A 20,192-nucleotide genomic window follows, 5' to 3' on the forward strand; every position below is an offset into this window, starting at 1 on the left:
TGAGAAAGAGAGAGAGATGGAGGGAGGGAGATATAGAGAGGGCACGAGGGAGACAGTCGGAAAGAGAGAGCGACTCAGCCTGTTACAGGGAGACTCCAGACGGAAGTAAAACACTTTGATCTCAAGGCCCTTCCAGCTCCCTGGGAGGCAATCCATTCTCCTCCAGCTGCCTCCCCACCGGTTCTCCCTCACTCCCCCCCCCCCCGCGCCGAAGCGCCTGCCTCCTGTGATATACAGTACACGCCGGGCCCCGTCAGAGCCGTTTAGTGCCTCACAAAGCCGTGTGAATCCGGCGTTTCACCCCGTCGAGGGTTTGAGGACTCCTTTCTGGCGCTCTCATTTTCATTTCCCAATGCTCTTGCTTCTCCACATACAGTCTTTTTCCTCTTTTCTGCTCGTTTTCATTTCATCCCCCTCTTCAGTTCTTCCATTCATTCACTACTTCTTATCCTCCTTTCACTCCCTCCCTCTCTTTTCCCTATGACATCATTGCTCATCACACTGTGGCCTGCGTTGCTCTCCTCCTCGCACGCCCAAATTCTATTACATTATTTTCTTTAGCTATATTTCTAGCTCTCTACCTCCTCTCCTCCTTTCACTCACTCCCCCGTTCACTTACCTATGAAGTCGTTGCTCATCCCCAGATCGTAGTCCCATACGGAGATCTCCAGGGTTTTCTTCGCCAGCTGGTCGTGTGGAACTTCGTAAACAAACTCCTGTAAGGAATAGAGGTTGAGAGAGAGAGGAAGGTATTCATGTATTCACACTTAGCGGAAAGTTATTCAGATTATGTTTAACATTGAATGTGAAACATGCATTGACTTAAATTCACATTGATGGTAGGGTAGGTAGTTATCCTATATGGGATCGGTGCCCCCCCCCCCCCCCCATGAGGTTATAAGTAACAAGAAAATGTCCCAGGACAGAAATATCTGATATCTGCAGAAAGCTTAAATTCTTGTTAATCTAACTGCACTGTCCAATTTACAGTAGCTATTACAGTGAAATAATACCTTGCTATTGTTTTAGGAGAGTGCACCGTTATGAGCTTGAAAATGTATTAACAAACCAATTAGGCACATTTCGCCAGTCTTTTAAACAGAAATGCAATGGTTCATTGAATCAGTCTTAAACGTTGCCATACACTGCTGCCATCCTGTCGCCAAAATCTAAATTGTGCCTGGGCTGTAATAGAACATTATGGCCTTTCTCTTGCATTTCAAAGATGATGGTGCGTCACTTGAGTGGGTTTAGTCACTGACGTGATCTTCATGTCCGGGTTGGTGCCCCCCCTTGGGTTCGTGCCGTGGGGGAGATCTTCCTTGGCCTATACTCGGGCTTGTCTCAGGATAGTAGGTTGGTGGTTGAAGTTGTCCGTCTAGTGGTGTGGGGGCTGTGCATTGGCAATGTGGGCGTGGTTATATCCGGCCTGTTTGGTATCGTCGGAAGGGGCCACAGTGTCTCCCGACCCCTCCTATCTCAGCCTCCAGTATTATGCTACAATAGTTTGTGTCGAGGGGCTAGGGTCAGTCTGTTATATCTGGAGTATTTCTCCTGTCTTATCCGGTGTCCTGTGTGACTTTAAGTATACACTCTCTAATTCTCTCTTGGAGGAGGAGGATCTGAGCCCTAGGACCATGCCTCAGGACTACCTGGCCTGATGACTCCTTGCTGTCCCCAGTCCACCTGGTCGTGCTGCTGCTCCAGTTTCAACTGTTCTGCCTGCGGCTATGGAACCCTGACCTGTTCACCGGACGTGCTACCTTGTCCCAGATCTGCTGTTTTCAACTCTCTAGAGACAGCAGGTGCGGTAGAGATACTCTGAATGATCGGCTATGAAAAGCCAACTGACATTTTCTCCTGAGGTGCTGACCTGTTGCACCCTCTACAACCACTGTGATTATTATTATCTGACCCTGTTGGTCATCTATGAACATTTGAACATCTTGGCCATGTGTATGTGTTTATTGGAAAAAAATGACAGATATTGGTTTATGTATTAGTGTATTGTGGTGCTCGGAGCGGGTGGAAGGACCTCATTAAACTCGGGATTGAGAGTTTTCTTCTTCACTGTGGTTTTGTACTTCGACTTTTTCCCCATATCAGGCTGCAGCACACTGAGAGAGAGAGAGAGAGGGAGAGAAAATAGCGAGGGGAGAGAGAGAGAGGCATAGTAAGAGAGAGTTAGAGGGCAAGGGAGAGCACAGATGAGAAAGAGAGCAAGCGAACGCGAGATTGAGAGGGAGAGGAAGAGAGAGGTATGAAGGGAGAGCAGGAGAATGAGAAAAAGAGGGAATCTTAATTAGACAGTTGACAGCATGGCGACTGAAAATGTCACTTTCCCCCCATTTTTCTGATGCAGGTCTTTTATTACTTCTGAAACATCAAAGCCAATTATCTGCCATTTTGTCTTCCGCCACGGCGTGACATTATACCCCACTTGAACGAGGGAGGAAAATAGAACAGAGAGAGAGAGACAGAGCGTTAGCAAAATTCTCAAAGCGTGAAAGAAAAAACAGGAGAAAAAAATCAGAGCCGAAAACATTCATACTATTTTTTTTTGGGGGGGGGGGGGGTGAGAGAAATCGCTGATGAGAGAGTCAGAGACTCGAAAGCTCAAGCCAAGAGCGGGACAGACGGCTTCCCAGAAGGCCATTGGTTTTTATTGGAGGAGTCATCAGCATAAATTCAGGCGGAGAAGTCAAGATGTTCTAGCGGGGGAGAGATATCTCACTCCCCAACGCCACCCACCTTCAGCCCAACGTCAATAACACGTGCTCGCTGACAAGCTAATAGATGGGCCGCTAGGGTTGGGGGTTTGTACACAACAACAAGACAGGAGAGAGGGATGAGAGAGAGAAAGATCCAGTATGAGAGAGTTCTCAACCAACCCAGTGAAATGAAAGAAACAAACTGGGTTTGTTTGAGAAGAGGGCGAGAGGGATGTTTAGAGAAAGAAAGAGATAGAAAGATGGAAGAGGACTGGCCACCCCTCAGAGCCTGGTTCCTCTCTAGGTTGCTTCTTTGGCCACGGTGCTTCTACATCTGCATTGCTTGCTCTTTGGGGTTTTAGGCTGGATATTTGTATAAGCACTTTGTGATAACTGCTGATGTAAAAAGGGATTTAGAAAACAAATTTGAAGTTGATTGATTGAGATAGAGTCCTCAACCAACCCAGTGAAAGAAATTGGATAAGAGGAAATTTAAGCTAGGAGAAAAATTAAGACAGAGAGAGGGATGGAGGGAGAGAGACAAGAAAAGAAAAACTGCCAATTTCACATAGAGAAAAAAAGGAGTGACAGAGATAGACAGAGAGAGAGAGAGAGAGAGAGAGAGAGCAAATGAGAGCAAACCAGAGTGAAAGAGTAAAAAAAAAAACAGCCAATTTCACACAGAGACAGAGGATAGAGAAACAGAGTGACAGTTGGACAGCGGGGAGAGCGAGGAGAGAGAGGAGCAAAACTAACTGCCCAGTTCAGAGGCTCACACATCAACACAACAGACTAAGATGACAGTTTGCTCACTCAGCACCAGAGGAACAGGGTTTTCATCCCAAAGAGCACCCTAACCCCTACTTAGTGTGCTTCCTTTGAACAGAACCTTACAGGCCATGGTCGAAAGTAGTGTACTATATAGGGAATGGACTGCCATTTGGGATACAGAAAACTGACATCCTTGTTTCAACTATATCATGTCTCTTTATGGCGTCTGGTTTGAAGCAATTATCACCTGCATTAACAGAGAGAGGAAAATAGAAGAACGGCAAGTAGGCAACACACTAGCTCCTCTGGAGAGGTTTATATTGGTCTTTAAAATGTTGATGGAACGTTGCTCTAATATTTCAGTTGATCTGTGTCCGAGAAGAGAGGAAAACAGAGGAAAGGCAGGCAACCCACCTAGAGCAACTGACCTAGAGGTCAATATTGGTCGGCAAGACTGTAATGTCTGCTTCCAACTCACACTCTCAAACACATAGATCCCCCTGAACGCAGCTCACTCTCCAGATTCCAATCACCTGAATTCTGATCACCTGTTCAAACACCTGGACCTCATTATCACACACTATTTTGTTCAGTTCTTTGTACCCCGTCATTGTGAGGTATTGTTTGTTTTGTGACACACTTCTAGTCGGAGCGCTGGTTTTCCTGTAATTTAATCCTCCCTTGTATGAAAGCTTTTGCCTATTCCCTATCTGTACTTCGTATTTCCTGTTATCAACCTACTGCCTGATCTCCCAGACGACGTTACAAGCCTTTTCCCTGCCTGCACCGTTGCCTTTTTGGACCCCCTGTGTATGACCTTCTGCCTGCCCGTGGACCCAGCTACCTGCCTCTTCCCGTGGTCCTTTACAAATAAACGCCTGCTGCGCACTGTGCTTGGAACCAGCTCTCTGTCTGCCTTCGTGTTCATTACAAAGACATTGATGGAGTAGCCTCTTGGTCATTCTTAACAGGGCCGAAGGGGTTGTGTGGGTGATTGTGATTTTGAAATATGCTTAAGTGAATTGTAAGGTCCAGTAGTAGGCGGCTCCAAGCATACGAGTCAATCATAACTCGGAAAGTATAGGGAAAGGCCCCCTGGACATTTGTAATGAGAAGTTCACTAGCATAGAATTAAGTACAACATAATACATCTCTATGGTTATTATAAGAGTGCCTGAGTCAGGGATCTCCTAGTCCAAGATCATCCATCAAATCTTGGTTGGGTGTGCAGGCTTTTGTTCCGGCCTAGCATATATATATATATTTTTTTTTTTTCTTTTTCTTGTTTTCAAACAGTCAAATGATGATCACACTCTTGTTTAAATAACCTGTGTAGTTGCTACTGACAGTATTGACATTACTGACCTGCTTGATTGACATGAGTGGGACCCTCCCCTGCGAGACCCTCTTCCTACTTAAGGCTCTGACAAAGGCGATTCGTGCCGAAAGGGGATTGTTTCTCCCACCAATGAATCGATCAGATTTACCCAGCAACAGAGGGCTCCTTTTTCTTAATTTTCCCGGATAGTCAACAGTTGAAGTATCCCGGGGTAAGGAATGTGTTTTGGAGTCAACGTTGATTGTTTGAAACTGACATCCTTGTTTCACACAGCTCTGCCCCGTCTTTTTTGGGGGGGGCGGCTTTGGTTGAAAGCCCCTGGACATTTGTAATGAGAAGGTTATTAAGAGTCTGACTCAGGGACTCTGGGAACCCATTTGTCTTGCTTTTGGCTCCAGCTTTTGACTCGCTCATCGATGATTAGCATATACAGTGGGGCAAAAAAGTATTTAGTATCTTAAAGAAGAAGTTACAGGTCTGTGAGAGACAGAAATCTTGCTTGTTTTAGGTGACCAAATACTTATTTTCCACCATAATTTGTAAATAAATTCATAAAATATCCTACAATGTGATTTTCTGGAATTATTTTTCTAATTTTGTCTGTCATAGTTGAAGTGTACCTATGATGAAAATTACAGGCCTCTCTCATCTTTTTAAGTGGGAGAACTTGCACAATTGGTGGCTGACTAAATACTTTTTTGCCCCACTGTATATATTTTTTGTCTCCCCCCTCTCTAAAAATGGCTCTGAAATAGTGTCATGCGTTGACCATTTTGATAATGCTCTGTCTCTTGTTGTTCTCTTTCCTCATGTTAGAGGTGCTAGTGCTGGGTTGGAGCAAAAGCTTGCACACCCAATAGCTTTCCAGGACCAGAGTTGGAGACCCGCAGCCATAAGTTATGCTGTGTCCCAAATGGCACCCTGTCCTCTGTAAAGTTTACCCTATGGGCCCTGGTCAAAAGTAGTTCACTAGACAGGGAATAGAGTGCCATTTGGGATGCGGACAATGTGTAAATTCATGTGAGCCGAAATATTGAACCCTACTTAATCTCTTAACACGTTTTCTGCAGGTGTGTGAAACTGCAGACAGCACACAAATCAACTTCCAGCTTAGTGTACTGTGGGCTATATCTATACGTGCTGATATCACATGCACATATGCACGCGCACAGACAAAGATGCACCCACACACATGCACGTGTACATACACACACGCTAAGTCCCTGACCAGCAGCCAACTACTGCCGTGCAGGTGTGTACGAAGCAATGCATTCTGGGATGCCGGGGCATAGCGGATCTTAGCTGCTATAAAAGTAGGTTCAGCGACACACACACACTGAAACAGAGTGAGAGAGAGAGATAGTGGCATCCACACGCACTGCAGTCACTCTCCTACAGACAGTAGAGAATAAGTCTGACAGGTAAGAATCACACAGGCCGCATCCCAAATAGCACTCTATTCCCTAAAACACTACTTTGCCCCGAGCCATATGGGCCCTGGTGAAAAGTAGTGCACTAAATAGGGAATAGGGTGTAATTTGGGCGTCCCATAGGGCTCTGGGCAAATGTAGTGCACTGTTTAGGGAATAGAATGCCAATTGGGCTGCACATCTTGGCTGTGTTTCAGAGCATCAATTCTGCTCTGTTGCTGATCACTGACTCACCGAGCAGACTGACTGATCGACAAATCACCCTTGCCTCCTAAATAACTACAATAACTGTCATTTGCAGATCAGTCAGTAGATCTAGAATGATACTCTCAAATACAGCCAACGAGTCAGGGTCACAGTTTGCAAGCAAGTGTACACTTATAATTGTAAAAGTTACAGACCGCCATGAGGGGGAAATGATGACTCACCATTCTTATGATGATGAAACGTCAATGCTTTTTAACCGAAATAAACAGAGAGCTGCGCCTTTTCCCACTCATGTAAAACCTTACATTTCAGCTGCACCTCCACTCACTTTTGAGCACTGTCTTTCCCTACAGACTTACAGAGTATGTCTTTGAACCGCCGTCACAAACAGTACAGGCAAATAGTTGCTCCCTTTGAGGAACAACAAAAGAACACAGGCAGGCACGACAGAACTCGTCAAAATAGGATTAACAGGACTCCTCGCTCTGAGGCGATACAACAGCAGCCGCAGTTGCAACACTCCGCTGCTTCTGATTCTACCGACCAGCTTGACTGAACACACTTCAAACAAACACACAGAACAACGAGAAGAGAGATGGCGTCTCCGAACGCAGCTCAGACATAACAGGCTACTAACTAAAAAGCAGCTGGTGAATTTCAAAGAGATTTGAGACTGTGAGAGAAGAGACAGTGTCTCGAACGCAGCTCAGACACAGGCTACTATATAACAGGCAGTGTATGCCAACAAAACAATTCTAAGAGAGTTGAGACTGTACAAGACGAGAGAGCGAGAGGGTCGAACGCAGCTCAGATATAGACCTCGCTCCGGAATAACAGGCGAGGAATCTCAGAGACAGGGAAGATGAGAAGCTCAGAGAAAAGAGACTTGAACACAACTCAGACAGAAGCCTACTTAATCACATGGAGTGGATGTCATAGACAGATAATTGGATTTGTGACTGTAAAATAAGAGAGTGCCTTGAACATAACTCAGATACTGAACTGCACATCAAACACAGCAAAATATGAGAAACTCTGTGCCTAAAATAAGATTTGTGACGGTGAAATAAGAGAGCTCCTTGAACGCAGCTCTGACATACTAAACAACAGATACTGCATGTCAAAGATTTTTTTTTTTAAGAGATTAAAATGAGAGAAAAACAGAGACAATCTCTTGGCTCCAGGACTCTATCGCGCCGTCCATCAAAATAGATGCAGATAAGACACCCAGCTCTGGCTCTGGAGAACAGGAACCAATCAATGAACAGCAAAAAGTGGAGAAAAACAAGGAAAAGGGGAAAAAAGAAGAAAGAAAAACAGCTCTATTTGTCCCCCACGGGTCTGCTTACTGCTTCTCTGCTTCGTTCCTTTGTCTGATTCTAGTCTTCGCTTCACAGCTCAATAATCCCAATGGGGAAGTTGGAGGAGTAGGTACAAGTTTCGGGGAGTCACGAATGAGAATGAGAGTATATGTGGTTAGTGATAGACCTCTTTTTGCCCCTGTTGACTAACCTCTCCTTTCCATCTCTTGGTCTTTAGACGGAGTTCCTACCTCCTACATATTTTCCTACATTTCAATAGGAACGGGGGTGGGGGGGTGGGTGCAGAGGATTACGGGTTGGTGATGCATTAAACATATCTATATCACTCCAATGCATGCAAATCTCTCTCTCTGTCTACCTCGCTACCTCTCTACCTCTCAATGCTTGGCTTTGAAAAGTCAACTGACATTTACTCCTGAGGTGCTGACCTGTTGCACCCTCTACAACCACTGTGATAATTATTATTATTTGAGCCTGCTGGTCATCTATGAACGTTTGAACATCTTGGCCATATACTGTTATAATCTCCACCCGGCACAGCCAGAAGGGGACTGGCCACCCCTCTGAGCCTGGTTTCCTCTCTAGGTTTCTGACTTTCTAGGGAGTTTTTCCTAGCCACCGTGCTTCACACATCTGTTATAGGTTGGGTTTCTGTACAGCACTTTGTGACGGCTGATGTAAAAAGGCCTTTATGAATACATTTGATTGATTATACATTTCTTATTATTTGTACCGTTGTCCAATCTCGTCTTTGATTTACACACTTGGATGTGTAGTCTTTCCATTCAAGTCCCACCCTTCCTCACCACAGTTTACAAACAAGTGAACCCAGAGCCCTACGCTATGAATCAGAGGGGTAATACTACGAAGCAAGCTAGATCTCCTCAGCTAACTGAAGCTAGCCAGCTGCTAACTGCACGTGGATAGTCGAGCGCCAAACTCTTCATTGAGACAACGCTGAAACATCAATCCACGGGCGAGTCAGTGCCACATTTACATTTGTGCCAAAATCTAAATGAAAGAAAAGTGATCTTGCAAATTCAGCAGGCTATGGTGTGAAAGTCGGCTTTTAGAAGTGCTGTCTTCATTTGATTACTTCGTGAATGACGTCTTTGCTGTGTTTTGGTGTATTCCCCCGCTCCTATCAATCAAATATTTGTATAAAATTCTACAAAAGGTTTTACTATGGGTGAAGTTTTCAACGCGTTCTGACATGATTAAATGTGTAACATGGTAGGTATTTTAAGGTTGCTCTTTTTTTAACACGCCAATTTGAAATCTTTCCTCAAAGGGGACGACCGGCGCAACCTTTGCGAGTGGGAGGGGATCGGATTTCATTGGCTCTCAACTTTCAGCAAAGACACTTTGTAAAAATCGTATGTAGATATACCGCTCTGTTTCAATCGAAAGTTGCAGATGATGCCTCATCAAAATCAACACTACAAGCAAACAACAAAAATGACTTTTTTTTTAGTTGATGATGATTGACCATGTAGGCGTAGAACCCGAATCGAATGACTGTCGGGGATTTTCATATTCAGGTGCGAAGTGCATGAATAACGATTAGCCATTTACGCCCGAGAGTGTCGTCCCAAATGGCATCCTATTTCCCCTAGTGCACTACCTTTTGACCATGGCCCACAGGAAATATGGTGCCATTTGGGACTCCGGCTCAGCCTGAATGCTCTGTCAAGACATGATGCCGACAGTATATGTACAGTACAGGTTGTCATATGAATAACAATGAACCCGCTAGCTTACATAATGCCACCACAGTGATTCCCAATGTGCTCCTAGGAAACCTTTCACGACTGCACAATTCTTTAGCTGCAGCCCAGAACCAGCACATCCTGCACACCCGATTCAACCAATCAAAGGCTTGACGAGTAGCTGATTAGTTGAATCAGGGGTGCTATTTTCCCAAACTGGAAGAGAAAATATGCAGTCGAGGGGGTAAGTGTGAACAGATTGGGAAACATTGACTTGTGACAGTGTCGACTCTAGAGAGTACGAGCAGTTGATTATTTATTTGTGTTGCATGTATTCATCTATGCCAGTCAGGTCTCCCCTGTCAATTTGTATAGAGCGTAAATAAAGTTTCAATGTGTCATGACTCATGCACTAAGGTTGTGGTAGAGTCTGTCAATGTGACATACTGTATAACAATATATGTACTGTATACAACATTCTATTGGTTGCAAGAACTTTGTAGAGTCATTTAAATGGAAAAACTCTACGTTTTGAATCTGTCGTCGTTCTATGGAAACGCTAAAACAAAAATCTCTTCCCAACTATGTTGCAATCTATATGGCACAGCTGTCCTTATTGACACTGGTATACTTTTTTATTCAGCACAATTTTCTTTAACCAATTTTGGTCTTTAATTCAGGGCCGACAGACAAGTTCTGTACTTTCTCCCCCTTCCACTTGCCTCTTCCATTTTTGCGGTAATGCTAGAGAGCCTTTGTTGCTGACCTATATGATCCAGCCGGCACAACTGGGATGACTGCTGACTGGCATCTAGCAACAGGACACCACAAGACCTACTAATGTATAACAACAAGTAATGTGAAACGACAAGGGACAACAACAACAACCTTTCCTCCATTCGTTCCTCCATCCGTTCCATCCATCATCACATCATCATTCCGTTCTTTGTGTGTGTGTGTGTGTGTGTGTGTGTGTCAAGACTTACATCTTGACGAAGGGGTCAGAGTACCCATTGGAGTCCATGGCGGCGAGGTGGGCACAGCGTACGATGCCAACCAGTAAACAACTCTTTTCTGGGCTGTAGCAGAGCGACACCAGAATACGACCACGCTGGGGGAGGGGGTGACACAATTAGCCATGACACCACTACAAATCTAAAGATCAACTTTATTCATAGTGCCCTTAATATATGCCAATTAAATGTCAGATTTAATTAATGTACTGTATGTCAGATTAAAACCAACACATGTAAAACAGGCAATTAAAAACATACAATAGGGTAATTTAAGTTATAAAAGGAATGAAAATAATAATATTAATTGAATTGCATGTTGGGAAATCAATGACAGGACTGTCAATAACCCTGGGATTAGTACTACTGTTGTAATCGTGGCACCACTGTTATTACTACTACTAGAGTACTAGTAGTAGCACAACTAATGTTAGTACTCCTGCTACGGCCACTACTATATCTATATGACAATCTCTACTATTTTTATTTTGTATTTTTTTATTTCACCTTTATTTAACCAGGTAGGCAAGTTGAGAACAAATTCTCATTTACAATTGCGACCTGGCCAAGATAAAGCAAAGCAGTTCGACACAAACAACAACACAGAGTTACACATGGAGTAAAACAAACATACAGTCAATAATACAGTAGAAAAATAAGTCTATATACAATGTGAGCAAATGAGGTGAGATAAGGGAGGTAAAGGCAAAAAAAAGTAAATACAATATAGCAAGTAAAACACTGGAATGGTAGATTTACAGTGGAAGAATGTGCAAAGTAGAGATAGAAATAATGGGGTGCAAAGGAGCAAAATAAATAAATAAATACAGTAGGGGGAGAGGTAGTTGTTTGGGCTAAATTATAGATGGGCTATGTACAGGTGCAGTAATCTGTGAGCTGCTCTGACAGCTGGTGCTTAAAGCTAGTGAGTGAGATAACTGTTTCCAGTTTCAGAGATTTTTGTAGTTCGTTCCAGTCATTGGCAGCAGAGAACTGGAAGGAGAGGCGGCCAAAGGAAGAATTGGTTTTGGTGGTGACCAGAGAGATATACCTGCTGGAGCGCGTGCTGCAGGTGGGTGCTGCTATGGTGACCAGTGAGCTGAGATAAGGGGGTTTAACGACGAGTATGAAGCGAGGGCCAGCCAACGAGAGCGTACAGGTCACAGTGGTGGGTAGTATATGGGGCTTTGGTGACAAAACGGATGGCACTGTGATAGACTGCATCCAATTTATTGAGTAGAGTGTTGGAGGCTATTTTGTAAATGACATTGCCGAAGTCGAGGATCGGTAGGATGGTCAGTTTTACAAGGGTATGTTTGGCAGCATGAGTGAAGGATGCTTTGTTGCGAAATAGGAAGCCACTTCTAGATTTAACTTTGGATTGGAGATGTTTGATATGAGTCTGGAAGGAGAGTTTACAGTCTAACCAGACACCTAGGTGTTTGTAGTTGTCCACATATTCTAAGTCAGAACCGTCCAGAGTAGTGATGTTGGACGGGCGGGCAGGTGCAGGCAGCGATCGGTTGAAGAGCATGCATTTCGTTTTACTTGTATTTAAGAGCAATTGGAGGCCACGGAAGGAGAGTTGTATGGCATTGAAGCTCGTCTGGAGAGTTGTTAACACAGTGTCCAAAGAAGGGCCAGAAGTATACAGAATGGTGTCGTCTGAGTAGAGGTGGATCAGAGACTCACCAGCAGCAAGAGCGACATCATTGATGTATACAGAGAAGAGAGTCGGTCCAAGAATTGAACCCTGTGGCACCCCCATAGAGACTGCCAGAGGCCCGGACAACAGGCCCTCCGATTTAACATACTGAACTCTATCAGAGAAGTAGTTGGTGAACCAGGCGAGGCAATCATTTGAGAAACCAAGGCTATCGAGTCTGATGATGAGGATGTGGTGATTGACAGAGTCGACAATATGTATGACAATTATGGTAATCTTCGTACCTCTTCCTCAGCCACAGGTGTTCCTTGCTCCACAGTTTCTTTGTTGATGTCTTTGTTCTGAGTGGGAGAAGGGAGGTTGATTTCAATACACAGTTTGTAAATCATTAGAGCCCATTGGCGAACTGACGCATACACACACGCACACACACACACTTACACGCATATACTCACATGCACGCACACAAACACACACATCCACTACATACCTGTGTGATTCTCTCCAGACCCATTTTGAATCTTTTGCTCTCGCCCTTGCTCAGTTTCTTCAAGGCGACCCGGACCTCTCCGATAAACTCGTTACGACCGAGCCTGTCCATGTCGCACACACAAAGCCTACACACACACAGATACACACAGACAGGCATGCCACATACACATGCAGAAAGTGAGAAAGATACATGTCCTCCCAAGAGCTAGCAGTGAGCATTACGCTCATTTGGATCTGTGTCTATCAGTAAACTCTGGGCTTCTCCAAGCTGCAAATAGAAGCCCCACTGAGCTACAGGTAACTGCCAGAATAATGGAAACACTTGAGGAAATGAGGGATACAAAGTATATTAAAAGCAGGTGCTTCCACACAGGTGTGGTTCCTGAGTTAATTAAGCAATTAACATCCCAGCATGCTTAGGCTACGATGGCTATGCCCTCATAGGATGACAATGCCCCATCCACAGGGCAGGACTGGCCGTTGAATGGTTTGATGAGCATGAAAATTATATAAACCATATGCCATGATCATGTGACCAGATCTCAACCCAACACTTATGGGAGATTCTGGAGCGTCACCTGAGACAACATTTTCCACCACCAGACACTTATAGAATCTACGACAATGTGCATTGAAGCTGTTCTGGCTCGTGGAGCCCAAACGCCCTATTAAGACACCATATGTTGGTGTTTCCTTCATTTTGCCAGTTAACTGTAGCTACACTCTGTGCTGTACATGTCTGTCTGCCTGCCTGTCTGAAAGTCTGTCTGTCCACTTTTTCTGTAGTGCACTTGAGACGTTTCAAGAACTGAGAATAGCCTAAGGTTTGTCTCACGTCTTTATGACAACTGCGGTATGCTAGTCGTGTTCACTCCTTCAACTGCTACTCTACCCTCCTGCTCTCAGATGTTCTCTCACCTTGCTGCATATCCCTCTGGGCTGTAGCCCGGGTGTTCTCTCTCTCTCTCTCTCTCTCGCTCTCTCTCTCTCTCTCTCTCTCTCTCGCTCTCTCTCTCTCTCTCTCTCTCTCTCGCTCTCATACTCCCACAATTTCACCCAAACCATGTTCTTTGCATCTTTATCATTGTGAGACATACCTCAGGGTCGCAGTAACATGCGTTTGACCAATTCTTATATAACGGGATCAGTCGCCATTTTATGTGTCATTCTATATTAAATGATGGTGAGATGTTTGTTTTGCCCTCAGAACAACCTCATTTCGTCGGGGGCGTGGACTCTACAAGGTGTCGAAAGCGTTTCCACATGGATGCTTGTCCCATGTTGACTCCAATGCTTCCCCTCGGGTTGTGTCAAGTTGTCTGGATGTCCTTTTGGGTGGTGGACCATTCTTGATACACACAGGAAACTGTTGAGTGTGAAAAACCCAGCAGCGTTGCAGTTATTGACACAGACCGGCGAGTCTGGCACCTACTACCATACCCCGTTCAACAGCACTTAAATATTTTTGTCTTGCCCATTCACCCACTGAATGACACACACACATAATCCATGTCTCAATTGTCTTGGGGCTTAAAAATAATTATTTAACCTGTCTCCTCCCCTTCATCTACACGAAGTGAAGTGGATTTAACAAGTGACATCAATATGGGATCATAGCTTTCACCTGGATTCACCTGGTCAGTCTAAGGCATGGAGATATCATTGTTTTGTACACTCAGTGTAGAGAGACACAGTAGGACCTCAGTGATGGGAACATGTGTGGATGGAGGTCTGAACCGAAACGTCTGAAATTCACAGTGCATCAAACCGTTACAGAAAAGGATTTATTGTGTTCTCTAATAATTTAGCCAGACATTATAAATAGCTTATGTGCTACAGCACTTTTTTTTTTTAAACGTTTGTCTGTAGCAGACAGAAGTTTTTTTCTTCTTCATTTAATATGTGTGCTGGAGGGGTTTGATTTTGCCTGTTCAGTTGACTGGTTGGTCCTCTGAGGTTTGTGTCTTTTGAGGTTCTACTGTCGAGAGATAGAGAGGTGGGAACAATGTAGTCCTGCCATCAGACTGGCACTCTGTCGGTCTTGCCTGGGCTATGACAAGGTGCTGAACCAGGAGGCCGTGGTCTTGTCACACCGAGCCAACAGAACCTTTTCTACACCGCTGTGGAGCTCTCCATTGACTGACCGTAGGACGCCGTAGGATGACATAAGAGGACATTTACAGCACAATTGCCAAGACCCAACCCTGTAGTTTACTAACAAGTATAGGAGCAGCATTTTTGAACAATTTAAGTTACAGCTATTGCCTTGCGCCTGAAGTTATAACACACAATAAAAGTCCTTGCTGGATGCTAAATGCATATTACCATTATCAGTCCCTATGCTACGCTACAATTCCCTATCCCCATCCACTCTATGCTATGCTACAGTTCCCTATCCCCATCCACTCTATGCTACGCTACAATTCCCTATCCCCATCCACTCTATGCTATGCTACAATTCCCTTTCCCCTTCCACTCTATGCTACGCTACAATTCCCTATCCCCATCCACTCTATGCTATGCTACAGTTCCCTTTCCCCTTCCACTCTATGCTACGCTACAATTCCCTATCCCCATCCACTCTATGCTACGCTACAATTCCCTATCCCCATCCACTCTATGTTACGCTACAATTCCCTATCCCCATCCACTCTATGCCACGCTACAATTCCCTATCCCCATCCACTCTATGCTACGCTACAATTCCCTATCCCCATCCACTCTATGCTACGCTACAATCCCCTATCCCCATCCACTCTATGCTACGCTACAATTCCCTATCCCCATCCACTCTATGCTACGCTACAATCCCCTATCCCCATCCACTCTATGCTACGCTACAATTCCCTATCCCCATCCACTCTATGCTACGCTACAATCCCCTATCCCCATCCACTCTATGCTACGCTACAATTCCCTATCCCCATTCACTCTATGCTACACTACAATCCCCTATCCCCATCCACTCTATGCTACGCTACAATTCCCTATTCACATCCACTGCCTATGCTATGCTAATTCCAAATTCCCAGTGATTACTTTCTCTTTTCATCTATCACTCTCTCCCCTCAACTTTTTCTCTCTTTCATGGTTTGCCCTGCATCCACTCCCCCACTGTCTATCTATTTCTATATAACTCTCTCTCCTACTCGTCTGAAAATGTTCCCCCTCTCCCAAGCACTGTGCCTCTTTCTCTCCACCATTTCCCTCTCTTTCTCCACCTCTATCCCCTCTTTCTAGGAACCCCAATTCTCTCTTCTCTTTCCTTCCCCTGTCTGTCCTCATCTATACCCTCTTTCTTGGCATCCCTCCCTCTCTCTCTCTTCCCTCATTCTTGGCATCCCTCCCTCTCCCTCTTCCATTCTGTCCTCCCTTTCCTGACTCTCCCTAGCTTCTGTGTTGGCCTGTGTCTGGAAGCTGTATCCTTGGCTGGAGGTCAGGTGGCTTCCCCGGGCATTCAGGGTCTTTCCTGAATCCTTATCTACAAAGAGATGGAGTGTGTGTGTGTGTGTGTGTGTGTGTGTGTGTGTGTGTGTGTGTGTGTGTGTGTGTGTGTGTGTGTGTGTGTGTGTGTGTGTGTGTGTGTGTGTGTGTGTGTGTGTGTGTGTTTGGGGGCTTGGTGTGTGTTTGTGTCTGTGGGGAGGGGGCGCTACATGGCTTCTCTGCCCAGTGTCTGCCCTTGACTGCATGCCAGAGGGTATCTGTCCAGCACACACTGCAGACCAGATGCATTAGAATAAGGGGTGAGAAGTGTGTGTACAGTGCAATCAGAATGTATTCACATCCCTTGACTTTTTCTACAATTTTCTGTGTTAAAATGAATTAAATAGAAATTGTGCGTCACCGGCCTACACACAATATCCCATCATGTCAAAGTGGAATTATGTTTTTAGACATTTTTACAAATTAATTCAAAATGAAAAGCTGAAATGTCTTGAGTCAATAAGTGATCAACCACTTTGTTATGGCAAGCCTAAATAAGTTCAGGAGTACAAAATCACATAATAAGTTGCATGGACTCACTAGGTGTGCAATAAGAGTGTTTAAAATGATTTTTGAATGACCTTTCTGTACTCCACCCACACAATTATCTGTAAGTTCCCTCAGTAAAGCAGTGAAATTCAAACACAGATTCAACCACAATGACCAGGGAGGTTTTCCAATGCGTCGCAAAGAAGGGCACCTATTGGTTAGATGGGTCAAATGTTTTAAAGCGGACGCTCAATATACCTTTGAGCATGGTGAAGTTATTAATTACACTTTGGGTGGTGGATCAATACTCCCAGTCACTACAAAGATACAGGCGTCCTTCCTAACTCAGTTGCCGGAAAGGAAGGAAACAACCCAAGGATTTCAACATGAGACCATGGCCCGCAAACAGAAAACTGAGGATGGATCAACAACATTGCAGTTACTCCACAATACTAACCTAAATTACAGAGTGAAAAGAAGGAAGCCTGTACAGAATACAAATATTCCAAAACATGCATCTTGTTTGCAATAAGGCACTCAAGTAAAACTGCAAAAAATATGGCAAAGAAATTAACTTTATGTCCTGAATTTGGGGAAATTTGGGGAAATTCCAACGCAATACATCACTGAGTACCTCTCTTCATATTTTCAAGCATGGTGGTGGCTGCATCATGTTATGGGTATGCAGGTCATTGGCAAGGTCTGGGGACTTTTTGGGGATAAAAATAAATGGAATAGAGCTAAGCATAGGCAAAATCCTAGAGGAAACCCTGGTTCAGTCTTCTTTCCACCAGACACTGGGAGACAAATGCACCTTTCAGCAAACCTAAAGCACAAGGCCAAATATACACTGGAGTTGCTTACCAAGACGACATTGAATGTTCCTGAGTGGCCAAGTTACAGTTTTGACTGCAAGACTTGAACGTGGCTGTCTAGCAAGGATCAACAACCATCTTGACAGAGCTTGAAGAATTCTTTAAAGACTAATGTGCAAACATTGTTCAATCCATGTTGGTAAAGCTCTTAGAGGCTTACCCAGAGAGTCTCACTGCTTTAAACACTGCCAAAGGTGATTCTAACATGTATTGACTCAGGGGGTTGAATACTTATGTAATCCAGATTTAATAGTGTTTTTATTTTATATATTTTTTAAACAAAAGCTTGAATTTTTCTTCCACTTTGACAGAATATTTTGTGTAGATTGCGAACAAAAAAATGACATTTATTTCCATCTTGTAACGCAACAAAATGTGGAAAAAGTCGAGGGGTGTGAATACTTTCTGAAGGCATTGTATGTGCGTGTGTGTGTGTGTGTGTGTGTGCGTGCGTGTGTGCCTATGTCTGTGTGTATATCCCTGAGGCATGGGTTTGACATTGCTACATTATCATGAAGGTGCCAAACACACAAACACAAACACACGCGCACAAAGTTGCCGCGCTCGACCTACATCACTTCAGCGCTCTGTATCAAGAGCACTTGAGGAATGAGGGGGCTGAGACTCTGAACGGGAGCCAACACCTGAGTGTGTTACCGCGGCGACTGCTAATGGAACAGTTGGCCAGTGTGTGTGGCCAGTGTGTGTGTTCGTCCGTTGGATAATTAATTGGCCCGATGGCCCTCTGGGAACTGTAGGCAAGTTGTTTTATAAAATATGCCAGTATAACATATATATAGGAGTTGTAGTTCTCTGTAGTTCAGTACCTGAGGGTTTTGGTGGTCATGTCGATAGCGGTGATGCCGTGGTACATCAGTGTCTCACTCCACACCGGGTTCAGAGTGTTCTTCAGTGTTTTGGTGCGGAGCTTGTTCGCCTGCAGGGGACGAAAGTGAGAAGGAGAGAGGGATGAGAGATGGAAATTGAGAAGGGAGGTTCAAAAAGAGGGAGAGAAAGGATTGGTTGAAAGAGGGAGAGAGGAGAGAGAAATGAAAAGTATAGAAAATAGTGGGTGTGCGAGCATAGGGGAAAGAAATGGGGGACTGAGAAAGTGACAGGTGGGAAGAGATATGAGAGAGAGAGAGAGAGAGAGAGAGAGAGAGAGAGAGAGAGAGAGAGAGAGAGAAAGAGGTGAGGCAATAAGTTGGAGCGGGAGAGGGCAATTGGGGTGGAGTAAGAGGGAGTTGAGATATGAGGGAAATAATTAGGAAGAGAGAGACACACAGAGAGGTTAGGATGATGAGAGGAAGTGATAGAGTGAGATGATACAGCAAAGGACAGAGAGAGCGAGAGAGAGAGGGAGAGGGAGAGAGAGAGAGAGAGAGAGAGAGAGAGAGAGAAAGAGAGAGAGAGAGAGAGAGGAAACGTAATTTATCTCCTTCCCCCAGGAAATGGTAGACATCTGCTCACCTACTTTATAGAGGAGAACAGGAGGACATGAGGCTTCCCCGCGTCACCTGTCTGTCTGTCTCCCCTAGCCTGTCGCTAGCACCACTACCGGCCAGACCTGCAAACAAGCACTGCGCTAACGCTAACACACCACACCTGTCAATTAGCCCGCGCTAACACAATTAGCATGAAAAATCAAAGCCTCTCAATGAAGAAAGGCCCAGCGTTAGCGTCCGATAATGCTACGCTAACTTCCCCTTCATGAATGATTGAGAAGGCAGGGTTATCACATTGGCCGTTTCTAGCTACTATTTTCCATTATATGTTGCCTCCAGGACGTGCTGCTGTTTTACATATTTCATTTATTTTCTTGGTTACACAACGGCTGTGTCTTGTTTTGATGCCGAGACCAGGCACGCTTCCTCACTTACTTGGTCTTGAATCCCCCCAGTGCACACACACACACACAAACACACACACGGACACACATGCACACGCACACATGCAAGCAAGCACGCACGCACATAGACGTGCACAAACACACCAAGAGAGCAAAGGACTGTATACTCCCAAGTTGCTCAAGCGCGAGCCTAAATCCCAGCTCCCCGGGGCATTCTGGTGCTCCGGAGCTAATTGCCTCTCTCCATCCTTCTCTCTCTCTAAACCTTTCTCTATCTCTCACTTTCTTCCTCAAATCTCTCAAATTCCTCCATTCCTCCCTACTTCGTTTCATCTCTCTCCCTCTCTCTCATCCTTCACTCTTTTTCCCCCTCTTTCTCATCTCCGCTTTTCCATCGATACCCCCAGGTACATCCCGGCCAAAACAGCATATGGTGTCATAAAAAAAAATTGCCTGCCTGGCTCCATCTCTCTTTCTCTCCCCCGCCCCCTTCCCCCCGTCATCAATGCTGTTACATGTTCCCCTAAATATTTCATTCTTAGCCTCTCCCTCTCCCCGCATCCGTCTATATGGACCCTCTCCCTCTCTTCCTTTCCCTCTCTCCCCTGTTCCCCGAGCTCACACACACAACTGGCTAAGACTGTGACTCAGAAATCTCATTCTCCATGCGCCACAATTGGGACAGGGAGCAGATGAGTACGTTGAGCCGGGAAGATACCTAGAACCACTCTCACTGCTCTCGCTCTCTCTCTCAATCTTTTCACCTCTCTCGCACTTTCTCTCTCAGTTTCTGTCTCTGTCCTCCTCTCTCTCTCTCTCTCTCTCTCTCTCTCTCT

The 20,192-nt window shown here is 44.9% G+C and overlaps 1 protein-coding gene across 1 annotated transcript in view; it reads right to left on the reverse strand.

The window, feature by feature from the left end:
• The window catches only part of LOC109894783 (double C2-like domain-containing protein beta), a 45,655-nt gene that overhangs the window by 6,684 nt on the left and 18,779 nt on the right, over positions 1 to 20,192 (reverse strand). The window contains exons 5-10 of the mRNA XM_031828483.1: positions 18,335 to 18,444; positions 12,659 to 12,785; positions 12,453 to 12,509; positions 10,476 to 10,600; positions 2,036 to 2,117; positions 620 to 716 (exon numbers count right to left, since the gene is read on the reverse strand). Coding sequence (XP_031684343.1) covers positions 620 to 716; positions 2,036 to 2,117; positions 10,476 to 10,600; positions 12,453 to 12,509; positions 12,659 to 12,785; positions 18,335 to 18,444 — 598 coding nt within the window. The remainder of the gene's footprint in view (positions 1 to 619; positions 717 to 2,035; positions 2,118 to 10,475; positions 10,601 to 12,452; positions 12,510 to 12,658; positions 12,786 to 18,334; positions 18,445 to 20,192) is intronic.

This window comes from Oncorhynchus kisutch, linkage group LG7 (genome assembly GCF_002021735.2).
Source record: "Oncorhynchus kisutch isolate 150728-3 linkage group LG7, Okis_V2, whole genome shotgun sequence".
NCBI classification, from domain to species: Eukaryota; Metazoa; Chordata; class Actinopteri; order Salmoniformes; family Salmonidae; genus Oncorhynchus; species Oncorhynchus kisutch.